Below are 19,570 nucleotides of genomic sequence, written 5' to 3' on the forward strand. Positions count from 1 at the left end.
GAGCCTCTGGGAGACAAAAGGGAGTGGTAGGGACTGCAGCAAAAAATGACCACGCCACTCAAGCCCTACTAATTATTGCCATGCAGGATTGCGAACCCAAAGTGGGCGTTTTTTTTCCTTTCCAAGAAGAACCAGAAATCCGCATTTTTGTGTGAGGTCTTCTAACTTTTGAACCCTGGCAACTAAGGTAGTGGGGGCGGGGGTGCACATTAAAAAAAACCTCTGTCATTGATGCATATAAAGAGGTCTGCAAGCTGGGTCCTGTTCATGGCCTGGGAGTTTGGTCACTCTGCCCTACAGGTCCACGCACCGGGGGCTGTGCGTGCAGAGAGGGAGAGAGAGGGAGGGAGTCAGAGAGAGTCATGCACAGACGGCATGGTGACGGCACCAGAACACCATTCTCCACGGGGCGTCTTTCCCCTCACTGGTCTCCCACTTTCCCCTTCCCATCCATCCCATCATACAATCCAGGCAGCTTTCTCCAGTTTCTTCCAGCAGCTCCAGCAGGACTGGGTAAGCAAAAGGCCCTGATTCGGCCCTGACTTGGCCACACCAGTCAGGAGAGCTGTCCTAGTAGAAGAAGCCAACCCTGGACAAGTAAGAGAAGGGGGAGCCCATCAGGGACGGCGGTCAGCAATAGGGAATTCGGGTCCGTGCGCAGAGTCCCCAGGAGGCAGCTCGGTCCCTCAGCTGGGAAAGGAGGCAGGGCCAGGGGGAGGAATAAAATGCTTGTCATGGTCTTTCTAGCTTTCGGTCATCAGCCTATAAAGTGCCTTCTGTGAATGAGACACTCAGGTGCTGTGAATTTGGTGGCAGCCATTCTCTTGAACGTATCCAGATGCTGTCTGTTAGGTTAACTCACGGATTCATCTGGGGTTAAATATCCCAGCAAGTCTTTAAGTAAAGGCTGATTCTCCCAGTTTATCAAACCGGAGACCTGAGGCACACGGAAGGGACGTGATTGAAGTGAACCTCAGTCAGCAGGCTCCTCGAGAGACAGGAGTCCTGACACGTGGGTTTCCTGCCCAGTGACGAGCACAGTACCGAGCACACAGCAAACACTTGGCGGACGCTTTGGTTAGTGTTGAATCGATCCAGCGTGGGCTGAGGTGTGGGTGGAGGCAGCAGAGTTCAGGGGTCACCCTCAGTCAGTACAGGCATTTCACGCGAGCCTGGGGTCTAGTCCTGGACTGTGCCTTCATGACTGACCTTCAAATCGTTTTGGCCTTAATGTCTCCAGCTGTCAGTATAAAAACCAATAAGAGAGAGTCATGCTCGGGTATGTCCACGTGTGCAAGAGCTGAGACAGTGGGGGGAATGCCCTCTGGGAGCAGGCTGTCCCCGAGGGTCACCTCTCCATCTGCTCTCTCGCCAGGTTCCGTCTGGGCTTCAAGCATGCCTTCCGGTGCTGCCCCTTTATCAGTGCCGGCGACTACGAGGGGCTCGAAATGAAATCCACCCGCTACCTCCAAACCCAGGGCAGCGTGTATAAGGTCAGCCGCCTGGAGACCACCGTCTCCACAGTGGTGGGGGCCCACGAGGAGGAGCTAGAGGATGGTCCCAAGACCATACCCTCGGCTCTGGACCTGACCTCCAATGGCTCCTCTCGCGACTCCAAGACCGTGACAGAGAGCTTCAGCTTCTACTCCAACATGCTCTCCTAGACCACAGGTCCTCAGCAGGGGCAGCCACCACCATCTGTGTCTTGCTTCACTCCATGCATGGATAACGCCTTGATCTAGAAACCATCAGAAACACCCTCACATTGGGGCTTGTGAGGAAAAAAAAAAAACAAAACCCTGGTTTCTTCTGTGACTTTGTCATCCCCCATGCTGTGTGACCCAAGGCAAATCATTGAACTTCTCTGAGCTTGTAAAATGGCAAGGTTGAACTTGATTTTCCCTGCAATCCCTGCCATAATTCTAAAATTAACTTTGGTTGTATGTGGGGGCTCATTCCAGGAGGAATCCTGTAGCACCTGGATTTGCCTGGAGCCCCTGTCTTACTTCAGTGAAGCTGTCCTCAGTCATGTGCAGATTACCCTCCTTTAGCTGGTCTTTACATCAACCTCACATCAACCTTCACTCGACAGGGTGAACAAAAGAAGGAACTATGTAAAATCTGAAGGAAAGATTTAACTCCGTCTTCTAAGCATCTATGAAAAGGAGGCATGGATGTCTTCCTTTAGGCACCTCAGTATTTCAGTGCATCGAAACATCCTGAGATTGAGAACCTCACGTTCATCTGCATTCTGTCCCTAGGGACGGTCCTGAGCGACCAGTATGGCAGAATATGTCCGCTGATGCAAGCTAATGTCAGCTACACACCAAGAATCGGGAGGCCTGTGCCATACTTAATCTATCTGAGCTTCTTCCCTTATTTGTAAAACCATGGATGAAATAACCTAAGTATCCTTTTTAACATTCAAGAGTTCAAGAACTGTATGAGTTTTTTGTTTGTTTCACCAAAAATTGGTGGTCTCAAAAGGACTAGGAATAGCAAGGTCAGTGACTTAATACCCAGTTCCTGGAGAGTAGCAACTCCTAAAATGTGTCGATATCCATATCAAACGTTCTCTGGTTTATCCTAAAACCATGAGTACCTTCCTTCTTCTGGAACATTTTGGTCTTTGACAGAGCAGAGGACTTCATGTCAAAGGCTGCCTCTCACCATCAGATGTTAACAGGCCAAGTCCCACAGCTGGAGATGCCATCAGGGAGGATGAACACACGCACTCCCTGCCCTGGCCTTGTGGGGTATCTTAGGGCAGGGACACTAATGCAGTCTTAGCTTTCTACCAGCATAAGGCATGTGCTCAGATGTCCAATGAACGAGGAGGCTGCCCCCTGCAGCCCCACTTGTGGGAAGAGGTCACCTTGTATCTTCCCTTCTGATTCTCTGAATCTTCCCTTCCTGCCCCCATGGCTTTACTGGCCAGCTGTCTATGAGGGGTGGGATGTCCCACCCACCCCACGGGCCAGTCAGTCTACCAAGAGCCATGAATTTAATCCTGCCTATCCCACTAGAGCTTTGAGGTGTCCAGCAGGTGAGCACGCAGTTTCTCTCTGTCTCCCAGATTTGCGTTTTGTCCAGATGTGGCTGAAAGCAGAAGTCTCAAATACAATCCATCAATGTCCTCTTTGTGGTTTGAAGAATGGATGCACCTGTGCTGCATTTGCAGCACTGAGGGAGACCAATGCGGCTCCCAGGCTTTACAGCCTTCACCAGCCTTGCAGGCTAGAACCCTACCAGGGTATTGGCAGGCCGGGGGAGGTTGTATAGCAACAGTATAAGCCAGAACAACCCAAGAGCCATAGTCTGCAAAGCAGCATGGGAAGGATTAAATAAACTAAATAAAACCAGCTCAGTGCAGATATATGAATGAAAGACATAATTTAAGGGCCAAAAAAAAAAAAAAATCAATGCCCAAAGCATTAGTCATGCTTCCAATAAAGAATTGTGCCGTGTGTGGATCATTTACTCCAGAGGGGTATGTAAGGAACCAGCATGATTATGAGACATACCTACGAAGAAAGTGTCAAAGAATTGGAAACATCCTTTCTGTTGAAGAGGCGGGGGTTGAATTCAACAAGGATTTGTGGAGTACCTGCTCTGCGCTTAGCCCTGAGCTGGGGACACGAGACCCCTCCCACTCTTGAGGAAACTACCAGACTGGCTGTGGCTAAATCACCTTTCCTAGCGGGTCCAGACTGGCCATCGGGCAGGGAGGCAGCTGAGAAGCACATTCTCCCCAGGATTCTAAAGACCCACACTCAACATGGGTAATCAGGCCAAAGGCTGGGGCCTTCAGAGAGCCTTTTGCGATGAGTTCACTGAGGTTGTTGCCAAGGGAGCCACCAGTCAGTCCAGGGTAACTGAAGGGATGTGCTTGGACAGTGTCACCACTGCACATAATAAGGGAGACTATTGGCTGGTCATGGCTGGTTCAAATATGGCAGAACATCCCTGCTGAGGGCCCAGCAAACCTTCCTCTGACCCACTGTCCAGCGCCCATTGAACTTATAAGAATGTTGTCAGCTCCCATGTGTGAGAAACACCATGATTTGCACCATGCATGGGTCTCATGCTTATGGCAATGTGTCGCCCTGTGTTTATCTCTTGAGCATTTTTCCTTGATATACTGTCCGGTAGTAATAGAATATCAGACATCATGGGGCCATCTTTGTTATGTTACTTCCAAAATGTGGGATCCAGTTGCTGTCAATGCATTATTTGTATTGTGCCAATCTCTCCTCTTCATTCTGTCACAGAGAAGAGCTGATACACATCATGGACTCACAATCAGACCACAGTTATTGAGGGGTGGGTGGGAGACCTTTCTGGGAGGGACTGAAGGGCAGGAATCCTCATCTTCCTCACCCTCACCAGAATCCAAAGACACGCTGGAATGCCCTTTCCCTCGGAAGGACTAAGAGGACTCCTGGGAAAAGGGGACTCAGGAGCTGACCTCATTGACCTGGTTTTCGAGAAGAGTCCTGTAAGTGGAAGGGTTCATTCCTGAGGTTTCTGTTATCCAACCCAGGATCCTGGAAAGAACTTCCATTCATAAATAAAGTATGTGTTTGCCTCTCTCGTGATTCTGTCTCATCTCCAGGGAGCCTCAGGACCCTACAGGATGCTGAATGGGGTAGTATCATGAACCCTGCTAACTTGCATAGCCAGAGGATGGAACCCAACACCCAACAAACTTAACTCTGTGACAAAATGGGTTGGCAGGTGGTGGGAGCTATTTGCAGGTGGGGATCTGGGAAGGGAAGGTGGGATTGTGTGAAGTGACCAACACTGTCACCTGTGAGCAGAGCTGTATCCATGCAGATCTTCCCAGGACAGACACCAAGACAGAGTTAGAAGTGCAAGAGATTTATTGGGGGGACACCTGGGAAAGATGGGGGGAGAGGATGCAGGAGCCTGCACAGATCTGACCCGTATGATGAAATGGGGTGGGGAGGATGGGCAGGAAGAGCCTCAGACTTTGGTGTAGCTCTGAAAACTCTCAGCTGGCCCAACAACATCAAAGTTTGCTCATAGGGAAGCCCCGTGGTGACAGAAATGGCCAGGCCTGGCACCCTTGCCACAGGTGGTCACTGGCTGAGAACTCTCTGGGGAGAGAGTGGGCTGCAGCTGAGCCCTGCCATGAATCCTGAGGCACTGCAGCTGAGGGCTATCAGCTGACCCCCCCGCTCAGTTCTCTTTTGAAGGGACATGAGACATGAGAGCTGGGACCCCCATGACTGCCACCAGAGCTTGGGGCCAGCCCCCTGCGTTTAAAAACACATGTCAGGAAACCATTGGCCGAATGTGAAACCTTAATGGTAATGTCTGTGAACCTTGGCAACCTGCCTGCTACTTCCGGGGGCCACCCTGTACCACCTCACCTGCCAGGCACCTCCCCCAAAAGAGCAGTGGGCAGCCGTCCGGACATGAAATGACAAAGGTCGTAAAGGCATTTGAAAGAGGGAGTTTTGAGGAGAATATGGGCAGTTACCCAACATCCTGAGTATCAGACACAAATAATAAAAATGTTCCCATGCAAACTAAAGCATCTTAAACTGATATTCTTATATAAGCTTCAAGGGATCCACAGACCCCTGCAAGATTTCCACAAGTCACATGTAAGACATTGCATATGCGTGTGCATGTGTCCGTGTGTGTGTAGTAAGAGGTGCAAAACCTGAATCTCCCCCAAAGAAATCATCCACCCTCTGTTCTCCTGAGAAGGAGAGAAATGAAATTGTTTGTAGGACAGGGCCGAGCAGCCTTGAGACCTTCAGACGCCGTGACCGGTATAGGCAGCCTTGGAGAACCCAGAGCGGCTGCTGGGGAATTGGAAACCACTTTGGAACAAGAGCATGATTCACCCCAGACACGCGGATGAATTAAAGCTGTAGAACATCGTTAAAGATGTTTGTGGCAGTAAAAACACCAAATTCATGATTAAGGGGTGTGCTCACTCTTCTCCATGAAACGATGAGTATTTGTTAGCTGAGGAAGGACTAACCTGAGTTGTGGGCAAACAAGTCAGGCCGGCCCCGGAGTACAGATATTCCTGTGGAAAGGCAAAGACATTTCATTTAGTCCCGTGTGGGCACGTGTGGCCTACAGACGCACTGTGGATGCTTAGCCTCTGGAGCCGCAGCCGCCTTTGGTAACACGCCCTCCATCCCGCCCGCAGGGTGTGCACGTCCATGAGTGCATGTGAGAGTCCATGAGTGAACAGATCTCCTCAGCTCTGGAACCTGAGGGGAGATTTCAGTCAGAACCCCAAGTGGAGGTGGGCGAGGTGGGGGACACACCAAGCCTGTTCCTCTCATCCATCTTCAAAGGCGAGGGGAGCATCTGGCTGTAGAAACTGCTTTCCTGACCCCCACAGGCAGTGTTCTGAGACACCCCCATTTCTCTGTGCTCAGTTGAGGAAAACGGGGAGGAAGGGGCCTGAGGCCGTGGCAGGGCCTATCTCACAAGCACCGAATCCTACATAAAACGGTAGCGACCTTTGCTCCCGGCCTCCCTCTCGAGCAGCTGCTCAGCCAGCAAGGAGACGAGGCTGCTGAGTAGAAGCAAGTGACTACCGGGTATCGGCACTGACATGACTGCGCGCGCGGCTGCCCCGCCCTGTCTCTCTCCCGTGACACGTTGGCCACATACATCCCCCCCGCCCAGCTACAGAGATTTTCATGCCGGCAGATTCAAACCCAGGTCCCCTGCGTTGCGTGCACACGTGCCCTTTCTCTCATTCTGCCACTTTTTATTTCCAGTTTCCTTTTGTTCTCCCCTCTTTAGTCCATCCGTGGAAGCCCTCTCCTCCTGACACGCTCCCTGCTGAAATCTCCAGGTTGTAATGCCACAACCCTGGATGCCTTCCCGGTGCCCTCATCGATAAAGAGAGGATTTGGAGCGATAGTGAGAATGCCCATCCCTAGCAGTCCCCCTTCCCATCCCATCTCCCCAAATCCCCCCTTGCCTGCCCCACGTACCCGCCCACCCACACTTGCCCTTCACCCCCTAACCCCACCTCCCACTCACCCCCTTTCCCGGATTTTGAGCTGCTTTTGGGACAGGACTCCTTAGTCCCTACACTTAAGAGCAGCAACTTCCCTCGCAGATCCGGCCTCCGGGCTGGGAGGGGAGAACAGCAGACTCGATGGGAGCACCATCGGCTCCTAGCCATGCCAATGTATGGACTTGGAGAACAACATTAATGCTCGAAGAGACCACCAGCCAGAGCGGAGGGAGAAGGGGAAGGCAGTGCATGTTCTCTGGGGCTTTGGTCGCTGCTTGCCGAGCCATACCCGTTGCCCTCTTGTTCGCTAACCACCACCTGGAACAGTACTTGTTCTGGCAGAAGAGTCCCACGGGGCGGTAACTATTGCTCCAAGACGGCAGCCACATGCATTGGTCCAGATGGGCAAAAAGAGATGCTGTGACAGCTGATGATGAACATGGCTCTGTTTTGACCTCCAAAATCTGGGGACAACCCAAACACTTTCTCACCAAGGGAAGCTGGTCTTTTCAGCTTACTTTATACCTCTGAAGATTTGGCAGCCGATAATTCAACTTCGTCCACTAAACGTTTGCCTGACAACCAGGACGTTGCAGGTGCCCCGCTGGGGATTTGGAAATAGAAATTTCAATAGCACTTGGTCCCTGCTCTCCAGTTCAGAGGGGTAGAAAGATGTTCACCATAGCCCAGTGGGGGGAATGTCAAAGCAAGGATGCACACTCGATGCCACACCTCCCCAGATGTCACTAAAAGATGACGAAGTCTTCAGGCCAGTGTTCTCGTCAGTGGCAATAGGCAGGCAATCACTCACAGCAAAGGTTTGCCCGTTGCAATGGCTCACTTCCAAAATCTCCCAGGTTTTCTTGTATGTAATGGGCACCCTTACTTTTCAGGGTCGTGAGTTTCCTTTCTCCGATGCATGCCCCCTTTCTACTGTTAATTTCAAATCCTCCCAAGTCAACAGCCAGACCCAGGGGAATGTAACGGCCACCACCGCTAGCGCCGCCTCTCGCCAAGTTCCTCATTGGTGCCCCAGGACTGCTCTCTGCTGCCCTCTGGAGGACCCTATAAAAATGCTCTATTTAAAAAAGCGCTCTGCCGGATGGTAGGGTGCTTGCTTTGAAGTGGCCGAGGAGTCAATGCCATGAGCATGATTTTCCCGTTCCTGGGCATTATTTAGGTTATAGATTTGAAGAAAGTAAGACACATGTTAGAAAACACGGGGCCTGGAAAAAGAGACTTGTCATTATGGACAGACAGCCACTTGTGCTTCTGTTCCCACCAGGAAAACTCCCGATCTGATCCTGGGAGCCAATCGTAGGGCTCCACAATGGACTCCTTACGCCCCTCCCCTTCTCCCATCTCTGATCTGAAGACCCCCGGTTCCTAATCATGATATGCATTCTGTCAGCTCCCAGGAGCCCCACGATGGTCCTAATGCTCCAGTGGGATTGTCATAATGGTAGGATGCAGAGCAGTGGATGGCTAGGCCCACCACCCAGGAACATGCAGAGTGCAGGGCCCAGGCTCCCAGCAGCCCATGTAGAGATGCCATGCAAGGTCCTCTCTTTAAGAGACAATAAGGTTCTCTGCTTCTTATGCTGCTGATGCCAAGTTGTGGCTGGGCAGGCTCAGTTGCCCATCTAGGGCAATACCCGTGGGACAGGAAGCATTTATTTTGCATCAGATACTTGAGGCTAATCGGGGCCACTCTTGTCTTCAATCTACACTGGACTTGGATTGGGAACTGGACACCGTGGCTCAGAAGCATGAAGCCCCAGCAGCTTCTTACCCCTACCAGATGATTGTCATGGATCTTTCTGTAGATTTCCAGGGCAAAATTCAGTCCCCACATCTCCTAAGGGACGGTGCATAAATCCCCGTGACTGGAGTAGGCAGAATAGGATAACCCACACTCCAGGTGTGTGTTCTGGCTGCAGGGTCCCATGGCCTGACGAAGGCATGACTGTCAGCTAATTTCTCAAAAAGAAGATGACATTGAGGTTCTATACCAGCATGAACCTACTCCCCAGCTATCATCAAGGCAGGGTGAGTGGACAGCCCTTGCCCTTTTCTACACATTCCCCGAATGCTGGAGACCCTTTGGCCCTGGGTGCTCATGCTCCCTGGGTCGCATCTGTTTACAAAACATTTTGGGAGAAGGGGCACAGAGTAAAATATTGTTTGATAGAGGTCCTTGTTTGATAGAGGAAAAGAGTAGGTGAGTGAAAACAGAAATGTGTGCTCTAGGGAAGTCTGAAGGTTTGAAAAGTAGAAGAACAGAAGAATTGTTTCCTTCCCTCTCCCATCTCAAAGGTAATAATCAAGACAATGATAACAGTGATAATAAGTATTATGCTCTGGATCTCCTGTGCCAAATATTTCATGCACCTTATCAGGTTTCATCTTCCAAGGCCATGAAATCAATATTATTATTGTCCCTTAATTTAATAGGAGAACAATGGGGCATACAGAGTAACTTGTCGGAGATCTAACCAGAACTGACTCTCAGAGCAGTGCAATCACAAAGCCCTCATATCCTTCATTCCTCATATCCCCAGGCCTCTCTCCTCTTTTTTTTTTTAAATGTTTTATTTATTTATTCACGAGAGTCAGAGAGAGAGAGAGAGAGAGAGAGGCAGAGGGAGAAGCAGGCTTCCTGCAGAGCAGGGAGCCCGATGCGGGACTCGATCCCAGGACCCTGGGATCATGACCTGAGCCGAAGGCAGACACTTAACCATCTGAGCCACCCAGGTGTCCCGGCCTCTCTCCTCTTAAAGGTGCTGCAGGCCAGGCTGGAAGGACTGCCCCAAACACTCTGCCAAAATGCTAATTCAAGACACGGTATGTCCAGGAGCAGCAAACTTCCACAGCCCCATCAAATCATCAGAAAAACATTTCAAAGGGTAAATTGTCCTCATATTCTCTGTAGTCATTCCTACAATTAGGCAGGATCTGTGGCCAGGTTCTAACTCTGATCTGAAGACTGCTTATCAAATATTTCCTGCTGTAATTAATCTTGGCACATTTAGCCTTGGGTGCACAGAATTCCCTAGATATGCATTTCCCTGGAGGATATACCCTTCTTTTGGAAAGATATATGTCACTGGGAAGGATAATATCTTATGTTTACAACTAAAAACTTAAAAATTCCATGTCCCGTCTATAAGGTCAGACTCATCTAGGTATTGGAGGTAAGGGTGGGGACTGCTGGACTGGCCATGGAAATGGTGCACAAAGGGAAGGTGTCCTGGGCCAGCCTGAACCAGATCATTGCCCACAGATCACTGAGTCATGAAAGAAAGGTGAGTTCAATCCCCAAGAAAAGGAAGTAGGAAGTTGAAAACTAGAGGGACCAAGTCAATTGTTTTAAACGCTAATGGGCATTAAAAAAAAATCACCTAGGGAGTTTATCAAGAGCTAGATCCCTAGCCTCATTCCCAGAGATCCTGACTTAGTAGATCTGCATTTTAACAAGTATGTCAGTGATTATGATGCAGGTGGCCTGTGGAACCACTGGGCAGGTCAAAACCTAAACAGAAAACAGATTGGAAAGTCGATTAGAAGGGGTTTTCACAGAAAACGATGAATTAAGAGTAGGTGAATGGAGGGGGTTCCTAACACACAGTCTTGCCTCACTTAGTCAAGGTAGACTCTCAAAGAACTGGGCTTAAGCAGGTAGTTGGGAGCAAGGCCCCAGGGTTAGTACCACAAAGCGGAGGGGGAAAATGGGAGGAGACGTAAGAGGGGGTTACAGCTCAATCCACTTTCTGCCTTTGCCCTGTCTGAGCCCCCATTCCCAGTGTTTCCTTCCAGCATTCCAAAACTGTCCCTCCAACACGAAGTAACTTACTATCCTCCACCCACCCCCTGCCCCTGTTTTGGTCCTCTTTCATGCAAGTTTGCAAAATCAGAATTAAAGTGCAAAAGTTTTACTTCCCAGATTTCTAGAGATGTGCCATCACTTCCAAATTCTGGAAAGCCCCAGTATTGAACTGTGTCCAGCTCAGGATGGAACTGTTTTCCCTGAATTCTAAACCAATTCCCAGAGCATTTTATGGGAAAGCACTTTATTTTTATACACCCAACACACATTCCAATATTATGACTTTTTCAATTATTTACAACTTCCCCTTATGTTCAACTCAGATTCACATCCAAGCAAAGGAAGAAGTCTGTATGTCAGAGCAATGTTGTTTATGTGCACATTGGGGGGTGGGGAGTTGATCTCTATAAAAGACAAAAGCAGCAGAAGTTGGATGCATTTTCTTTTTATAAGAAAAGAAGACTATAAAGCATAGTTATCTCCAGTTTGATCCCTTTTCAGGTAACAGACCGTGTGATGTGCCACTGGACATTGTGAAGGCAGAGGCAGCACCCAACGTGGGCTTGAGAGCTGGGGTAGAGGATCTCTGGATGCCCTTTCCTGCCTTCATAATCAGAGCAGGGCTAACGGTGAGCTTCCCCGAAACTCACCCTTTCAACAAACATTTATCGAATTCTAGAAATGTTCCTTCAGAGATGATGAGTAATTTCCAAAGAAGCAATGTTGGTGCTTTGGTACTCGAGAAATAATCTCTGATGGTCCTTGTGACAAGCAATATGAAGCTTCCTTCAGGTCTGGGCATGCCTAGTTCTTCATCCATGCCTTCTTGGAATGCCCACAACCCACCTGGTCCTGTGCTGGGCATCAGGGAGGCAACGAGAGGGAAAACAGGCCTGGCTCCCACTGGCAAGCAGCTTTCAGGCTAATGAAAAGATATGACATGCTGATCAAATAATCCCACAAAGGAGGGCATAATTAAAAACTGAGGAAAGGACTATTGGAGAAAGAAAGGTTCAGCTACAAAGGAACTGGACCCAGCATCTCAGGGCAGGGAAGTGTTCTCCAAGAAAGTGAAGCCCTGAGGAGTGAGAGTAACCCAGACAAAGAGGAGGGAAAGAGCATTCCAAGCATGTGAATGGCATGGAGAAAGGTCGGGGATGCAAGAGGATATGGTGTATTTGAGGGACTGGAAGCACAAGACCAATGTGCCTGGCTGGAAGAGGGAGGAGACATGGTGGAAGTCAAGGCTGGAAGAGAAGGAGGCAGAGGACCTTGGAGCTCCTCATGGGCCTCGAGAAGCATTATGGTCTTCAGTCTTAGAGGAAAGCAAGTCAGCAAAAGATTTAGGATCAATCCTTTTGGAAAAGACCACTCCAGCTGCAGGGAGACCAGTTAGGAGGCGATTGCTATGATCCAAGTAAGAGGAGATGAGCACGAGAGGATGGACTTGAGAAGACCGTAGCCTATTTTGAGAAATACCTACTTGTTGACGGACTTCACTGGTTATGGAGAAAGGGGAGGTTTCAAGGGGGAATTTGGTGTTTCTTACTCATGTGATTAGTTGAATGATAGTGCCATTTACTGAAACAGGGAACACTGGGATATCAGCTTGGGGAGAGAGGAGAGGCAGAAATATTCTGAGTTGAATGTGAGCTAACTTAGAGACAGCAAAAGAGATATCCAGTAAGCAGCTGAACATGTAGATTTGGAGCTCTGGGAGCAGACTGGGCTGAGGACATCGATTTCTAAGCCAATTATAGATGACAGTTGATGCCATGAGCATGAAGAAGCTTGCCAAGTGTGATAGCATTGGGTAATCAAATGCAACATCTCATAGCTGGGTAGAAGAGGAGTCGGATTGTGCTGAGGGAAGGGAAGAGAGAACAACCCACAGCGGGGGAACATGGTGTCTCAGAAGCCAAGAATGAAAGAGAAATCTTTGAGGGAAGGATTCTGTGATGTTGAATGCTGCAAACAAATTGAGGAAGAGGGGACATGGAAAATGCCCAGTGGGTTTAGTGATGAAAAGATCAGTGGTGGCCTTAGCAAGAGCTGTTTGCGTGGGGTCCTAGAAGCAGATCACAGTGAGCTGAGGAAGAAATGGCTGATAAAGAAAGAGAGACCCAAACCTACAGATCTCCCCCCAAAAGGCTAGTTTAGAAGGAGAGGAAGAGAAGGCAGTAGCTAGAGGGAATGTGGGACCAAGGAAGGTATTTTTTTTTAAAGATTTTTTATTTATTTATTCATGAGAGACAGAGGGGGGCAGAGAGAGAGAGAGAGAGAGAGAGAGAAGCAGAGGGAGAAGCAGGCTCCCAAGGAGCAGGGAGCCCGATGCGGGACTCGATCCCAGGACCCCGGGATCATGACCTGAGCCGAAGGCAGACACTCAACCATCTGAGCCACCCAGGCGCCCCCAAGGAAGGTATTTTTAATTTGTATTTGTTGTTTAACAGAAGAGACTTGGACATAATTCAGTGCCTACAAGAATGATCTTTTTGAGAAGGAGCACTAGAATATATAGGAGAGAGAAGAGAAAATTGGTAGCAAACAATTTCTGGGAAAGCAGGAGGGTGGTCTGCAGAAGAAAGCCCAGCTGGAAGATGAGAAACAAAGGGTGAGGGTAGGTTCGGAGATTTGAAAGCCGGATATCAGAAAAATTCCTCTAACCGATTGTTTCCATTTTCTCTAAGAAGCAGAAAGCAGGGTCATCACTGGTAATGGGCAGGAAGTTGGGGAACAGGGCTACAAGTTAGTGGTTGGGGGAGCATATAAAAGATTTCAAAGAGTCATTGCAGACTGTCCAGAAACTCTGATTCGGCCATTCTGGAGTGGCTACATTTGTAACAAACAACACAGCTGATTCTGAAACACATGGTTCGGGGACCAGGCTTTGAGAAACCCAGTCAATATTTGGGGACATGTACCCTTTTTCATCCTCATGTGAAACTCACCATCAAGAATGGAAGAAATAAGTGTTTCCAAGAAGACTATGCTGGTGTACATGACAACCTGTACAATTCTATGTCCCCGGATGGCTCCACTCTCCCAGGAGGGCTATTTGACCAAGGCAGCTCTGAAGCTATTCTTGACCTTATGTGAAATTGAATAAATCTTAATTCAGTTCTGAGGCAACTCAACATTAACTCAAACTTAGTCTTTTATTCTGACCTTAGACCCTAGTTCTAATAACCAGGGTTTTATTTTATCCCTAAGTCATGCCTCACTCAACTTAACCCTTCTGTTCCCAGAATTACTGTAAGTTACAGTATGAGTCATTATCTGGTTTATGAGGATTCCAAGGTATGACCCTCATCAAAAGGTAACAACACATGAGTATGCACACAATTAATCTAAATCTGAATATAATACCTAACTACAAATTTCAAGCAAGATGGATCCGAGCAAGTTTTACCCAGTTTAATTTTGGAAAATCGTGATGACTATGTGAAGATCATCTTGCCACATAAATCATCTCTGTCCATGAATTTGAAGACTGAGGAGGGATAAGTGAATTCTACAAAGGATTTTTGCTGGTTTTCAGTCATTTTCTTAATGAACTTTTCTTCACTCTTTGGTTGGCCGACCCCCATTTAACTTCACATCTCTAAACAAAAGCTACTTCTCTGGAAATGTTTCTCCACATCCCCAACATTAATAGGCCCCCAAACAGATCCCCACCCTTATTTTCTCTCATCTCACCCTATTCTTTTAAAGTTTGGATCCCTGTTAGACTGTAAGTCCCACGAGGAGCCCAAGTTAGTTTTATGATCCAGTGTACACCCATTTCCTAGTACAGTATTGGCACAAAGGGCTGATTTTAGATTATTTAGATTAGGTCAATAAATACCTATTGAATAAATAACTGAATATACATTAGGGAGTCAACCTCATCTTGTCCTTGCTGGGTTCCAGAGCAACATGCAGTGAGTGAGAGTCCAGCCGACACTGTGACATCCAGGCAAGAGACTCTAAGGCAGCAGCTCTCAAACATTTGTGACTGTCACTTAGTCAGAGAAAGACACTCCAACAGACAAAGAACCATGAGGATAACACAAGCACATTTGGAGGGAATCATACAGACATTAACTTTAGCAATACTTTGACGTAAATGGAAATCATAACACATTGTAGGATTAACCAAACAACCCTCGGAAAAATAAATTAATACATTAAAAATCAAGAATAGTTGCCATTCAATTACCATCCCAATAAATTCGGGATGCTGCTGATGATAAACAGATAACAAGCCATCTCTCTCTCTCTGGTCTTTGCAGCATTATCGGGCATTGTGGAGTCACCAGGTAGACTGCTGAATTAGAATCCTCAGGAAATTCTAGTATAGTATTAATGTGAGTTTTTTGAGTACCAAATTTTAGTAACCCTCAGTAAAACACCTAGTAGTTATTAGTAAGCAACTTTAAAAGTCTATGGAATTGCCTGCCGTTTGCTTATAGAACTTGGGGGGTTTTGATTCATTCCCTGCTCATCTAAAGGACCCTCAGGGCTTACCAGATAACTCAGAATCATATCTGAATATTACTGGTCTAGGAAATATGCAAGCCAGCCATTTCTCTAGCTCCCCTCTGTTCTGTCCTTTGATCCAGCGAGGAGCCAGCCTCACACTTGGACCACATTAGCTGTGGCTCCTGCTGGCCACCTTCACTGAGTTGTGTTAATGTCATGTTCTTGGCTAGAACTGTTTCAAGAAACAACGAAATAAAATCCACTTCTGCATTTGCTATAAAAGTCACTGTGAATATTATCAATGTTTTTAATATGTAATTTGTTATAACTTTTATATAATCATGATGAGGATGATAGTTAATGTTTGAGATCACTATGTGCCCCTCACAAGTCTAAGGACTTAGCATGTTTTGCTTCATTGAGTCTTTGCATATCCCCAAGGAGGAAGGTACTAGCATTAATCCATTTATCCACAATGTCACACCATACGCCTTAATCTCTGCTTGAGAATTTCTTTTGGAATTTACTGTCAGAAAAATTTTGACTCTATTGGAAAACTTGTATACTCACTCCTTCCTGATCAGGAATAGTGTAATATTTATTGCTTGCCTCTTATCCCTGGATTTCAGGAAATGTGCAAGAGAGTTTGGGTCTTGTACACCGGCTGATACCATCTTACCATTAGTACATTATTTCCACTTACTTTTCTGTATACTGACTTTCTATTTCCATTTTATTTGCCTTGTTCTCCTTTCTACTAATTGCCTTGAACTTTTTGGAAACAAGAAAAGCAGAAATCAACCTAATTAAACCAAAAATATACATATACTTTGAGTTTAACCTGAGAGCACTGGGAGGAATTGGTGAATGGAGATTGAGAACACAACTTGGGATGAGTTTGAAACCATTCCGAAAGCCAAATACCTTTTCCTAAACCTTCTAGGATACGGTTCATAATACTTTAAGAAAAATAGAGTTATTGGGGAGCCTGGGTGGCTCAGTCATTAAGCGTCGCCTTCGGCTCAGGTCATGATCCCGGGGTCCTGGGATCGAGCCCCGCATCGGGCTCCCTGCTCGGCGGGAAGCCTGCTTCTCCCTCTCCCATTCCCCCTGCTTGTGTTCCCTCTCTCTGTGTCTCTCTCTAATAAATAAATAAAATCTTTAAAAAAAGAAAGAAAAGAAAAGAAAAATGGAGTTATTAAATACCGTCCAGGGAAAGCCCTGAATAAAAAAAACCTTTTATCCAGGACATCAGAGGCCTTTAAAGAGAATGGGAACATCCTGCTATTACAGAAACCATGCTGGAAGCAGGTATCTTTGTCACTAAGCATCTGTTATGTGTCTCTTCCTATAATATGAATACATTATTAAAAGAACATATTTTATTTATAGAATAACTTGACTTTAAACATGCATGTGTTGCAAGGGATCAGGGTAATGACCACACTCTGTTTTCTCTGGCAAATGAGCACAGCTGTCCATAAGAGTCACCATATGAGAAAAAAAAATTTTTTTTTAAATAATGCATTCAGAATAAACATGGCATACCACAACGCTTTCTTTTTATCTAGAAAGGGTTTGGTATTGCAGTTTGCCTCAAGCAAAGTGTCTAAAAATGCCAGCCGCTACTTTGACAGCTAAATGCCAGATATATTTCAGCAGCTATGACAACCATAGAAATATGTCCTTCTCCCCCTTAAGACTCTTAAAATTCCTTGGGAGAAGATGGTTTCAAGTTTAATAATAAATGTAGACATTGTCCAGATTTCATCCAAAAAAATAAATTGAACACAAAATAATCAAGAGAGAAAGACATCAAAACCTGCTGCATTTCTTTTTCTGTCTCCAGTTAGATTTTCTCAGCTGGTTCATGCTGCAGTTCGGGGCAAACCTTCTAGAATTCTGGACATCAATTCTGTGATCACTTCAATCGCCCTAACCGTTCTGAGAAACAGTGCTCGCCGTCTGAATTTTGAATGCTCAGAATCTCTAGCCTGATTGGTGTTCCGAAGGAGTTCTGATTCTTCCCTTTGAAAGTTTATGCCTCAAATGATTAGTCTGATTTATCATGAATTTGCAATCATTTTTTTAAAACCTGATGTATTCAGTTTACTTCCTCTTAAACCTCTGTGCTCAGAATGCTTGATTGGGAGTGTGCACCTGATTTAAAGAATTTCTTATGTAATGAGATACTCTTATCTCCCCCGCCCCCAAAGCAAGAACCACACTTACAGCCTTTGAATGAAGAGATGTCATCAATGTCTGCATCCAGGAAGAATGACCAAGGCTCTGTTCATTGCCCCCTTCCCTTTAGACCAGCACTTCTCAACTGTAATGTACATATGAATACGTACATTGTGCATATGAATGTGTAATGTGCCAGAAGCGGAGCTGAAATCAGCGATCCTAACAAGCTCCCAGTGGATGCTGGTGGTGGAGTAGCCAGGAGCTGCGGGGTCTGGAGCGGAGTGCCACAGATGTCATTGTAAGTGTTCCAGTAGCCACATTAAAAAATTAAAAAGGAACAAGCGGAAATAATTTAACTTTATCTTACTTAACCCAACATATCCAAAAATTATCAGTTCAACAGGCAATCAATACAAAATTTACTGAGATATTTTGCATTCTTTTTTTCATACTAAGTCTTAAAGATCAGGTATGCATTTTACATGTATGGCACATCTCCAGTGACACTCGCCACATTCCCAGTGTTCAGTGGCCATGCTGGACGAGTGGCTGCTACATGAAACAGCACATTCCTCCAGAAAACCGCACTCTCCCAGGAGGGATTCTGTTCAGTAGCTCTTGAGTGTTATGACTGGTGGGTGTCGGGCTGGGAGACCACGCCAGATACATCATCTGGGCTGAGAATGGCAGTTCTAATTTGGAGGATGAATTTATTCAAAACCAGTAGAGCCTCCCTGGGTGTTAAGAGCCTCTTATGTTCAGGGCACAGATAATCCTTGGCTGTCTTCTGGGTCTTGGCGCTTCCTGGTTGCAAGTTAAAAGAGGCCCAGAGTGAAAGATGGGGAGCACTAAGTTGTGTGAGATGGAAATCATTAAAGCCGTGTGTGAGCAGGTGCCAGGTACCACAGGCCCTACAATCCTCACTTAGGAGATCTGAGGTTTATCCTAAGAGCATTGGGGAACCATTGGAAGATTTTAAACAGAGAAACAGGGTATGATCAGGCTTTCATTTTAGAAAGATCTTTTAGCAATAACGGGAAAATTTTCTGGAGGAAGACAAGATTAATGGCAAGGAACGTAGTCAGGAAAGTTCTTCAGAAATCCAGGCAAAAGATGTCAGGAAGTTAGGAAGTTAGGAAACTAGTTCTGTGGTTAGAGGGGAAAAAGAGTAAAAAGGATTTTATTGATAGGTCTTGATGGTAGAGAGTAGATTTTTTTAAAAAAGGATGAGAGAGAAGAATCCTGGAGGATGGGTGAATCAGGCAGGGCCCCAGGAGGAAACTGCACCCTTGAGTCAGGAGAACTGGGGGAGGACAATCAGGGCATTGTTTACAGAAGTACGGGGGCGGGGGCCACCCCTGGCCCTGAAGACACAAGAGAAGGGAGCATTGACTGGACCCAGAAGGAGAGGTTGGCGGACAAGGGCTACAAGAGAGGAGCGGTGACCTGGTGGAAACAGGTGGAACCACACAGCCAGGCAGACATAAGCCAGCAAAGCCAGGCTGTACTGGAAGTTAGGTGTACTTTACATTTCTGGAGAAACTGCCAAACTGCTGTTTCATCGGTTCCCGAAAGGTCTCTCTATATACTCCCCACCAAGAGTACAGAAGAATTTCTGTTTCTTACTTCTTATAAACAATGATTTTATCCATCTTTTTAAAAATTGTTGCCTATTGTAATGGTTAATTTTATGTGTTAACTTGGCTAGGCCATGGTACTCAGACATGGTCAAACACCAGTCTAGATGTTGCTCTGAATGTATTTTTTAGATGAAATTGACACTGAAATCAGTGGAGTTTCAGTAAAGCAGATTACCTTCAATAATGTGAAGACTTCTAATCAGTCAGAGACCTTAGCAGAAAAAGACTGAGATCTCCCAAAAAAGAGGGAATTCTGCCTCCAGACAGCCTTCGGACCTGAGCACAGCCTTAGCTCTCTGGGTCTCCGGCCTGCCCACAGGCCCTGCGGGCTCCCACTGGCCAGCCTCCACATATCGCAAGAGCCAGTCCCAGAAAGTAAATCTATCACACACACACACACACACACACACACACACACACACACACACACAC

The 19,570-nt window shown here is 46.8% G+C and overlaps 1 protein-coding gene and 1 long non-coding RNA gene across 3 annotated transcripts in view; one reads left to right on the forward strand and one right to left on the reverse strand.

The window, feature by feature from the left end:
• Positions 1 to 3,150, forward strand: part of TACR1 (tachykinin receptor 1) — a 154,226-nt gene extending 151,076 nt beyond the window's left edge. For both annotated transcript variants that reach the window (XM_073897484.1, XM_025867639.2), the window contains one exon: positions 1,376 to 3,150. In XM_073897484.1, coding sequence (XP_073753585.1) covers positions 1,376 to 1,664 — 289 coding nt within the window. In that variant the 3' untranslated portion in view covers positions 1,665 to 3,150. The remainder of the gene's footprint in view (positions 1 to 1,375) is intronic.
• The window catches only part of LOC141373595 (uncharacterized), a 19,851-nt gene continuing 1,906 nt past the window's right edge, over positions 1,626 to 19,570 (reverse strand). Inside the window, exons 2-3 of the long non-coding RNA XR_012379767.1 lie at positions 6,020 to 6,067; positions 1,626 to 1,738 (exon numbers count right to left, since the gene is read on the reverse strand). This is a non-coding gene — a long non-coding RNA (uncharacterized lncRNA). The remainder of the gene's footprint in view (positions 1,739 to 6,019; positions 6,068 to 19,570) is intronic.

Source organism: Callorhinus ursinus, unplaced genomic scaffold (genome assembly GCF_003265705.2).
Source record: "Callorhinus ursinus isolate GAN/ISIS: 27379988/994484 unplaced genomic scaffold, GSC_fseal_2.0 scaffold10, whole genome shotgun sequence".
NCBI lineage: Eukaryota > Metazoa > Chordata > Mammalia > Carnivora > Otariidae > Callorhinus > Callorhinus ursinus.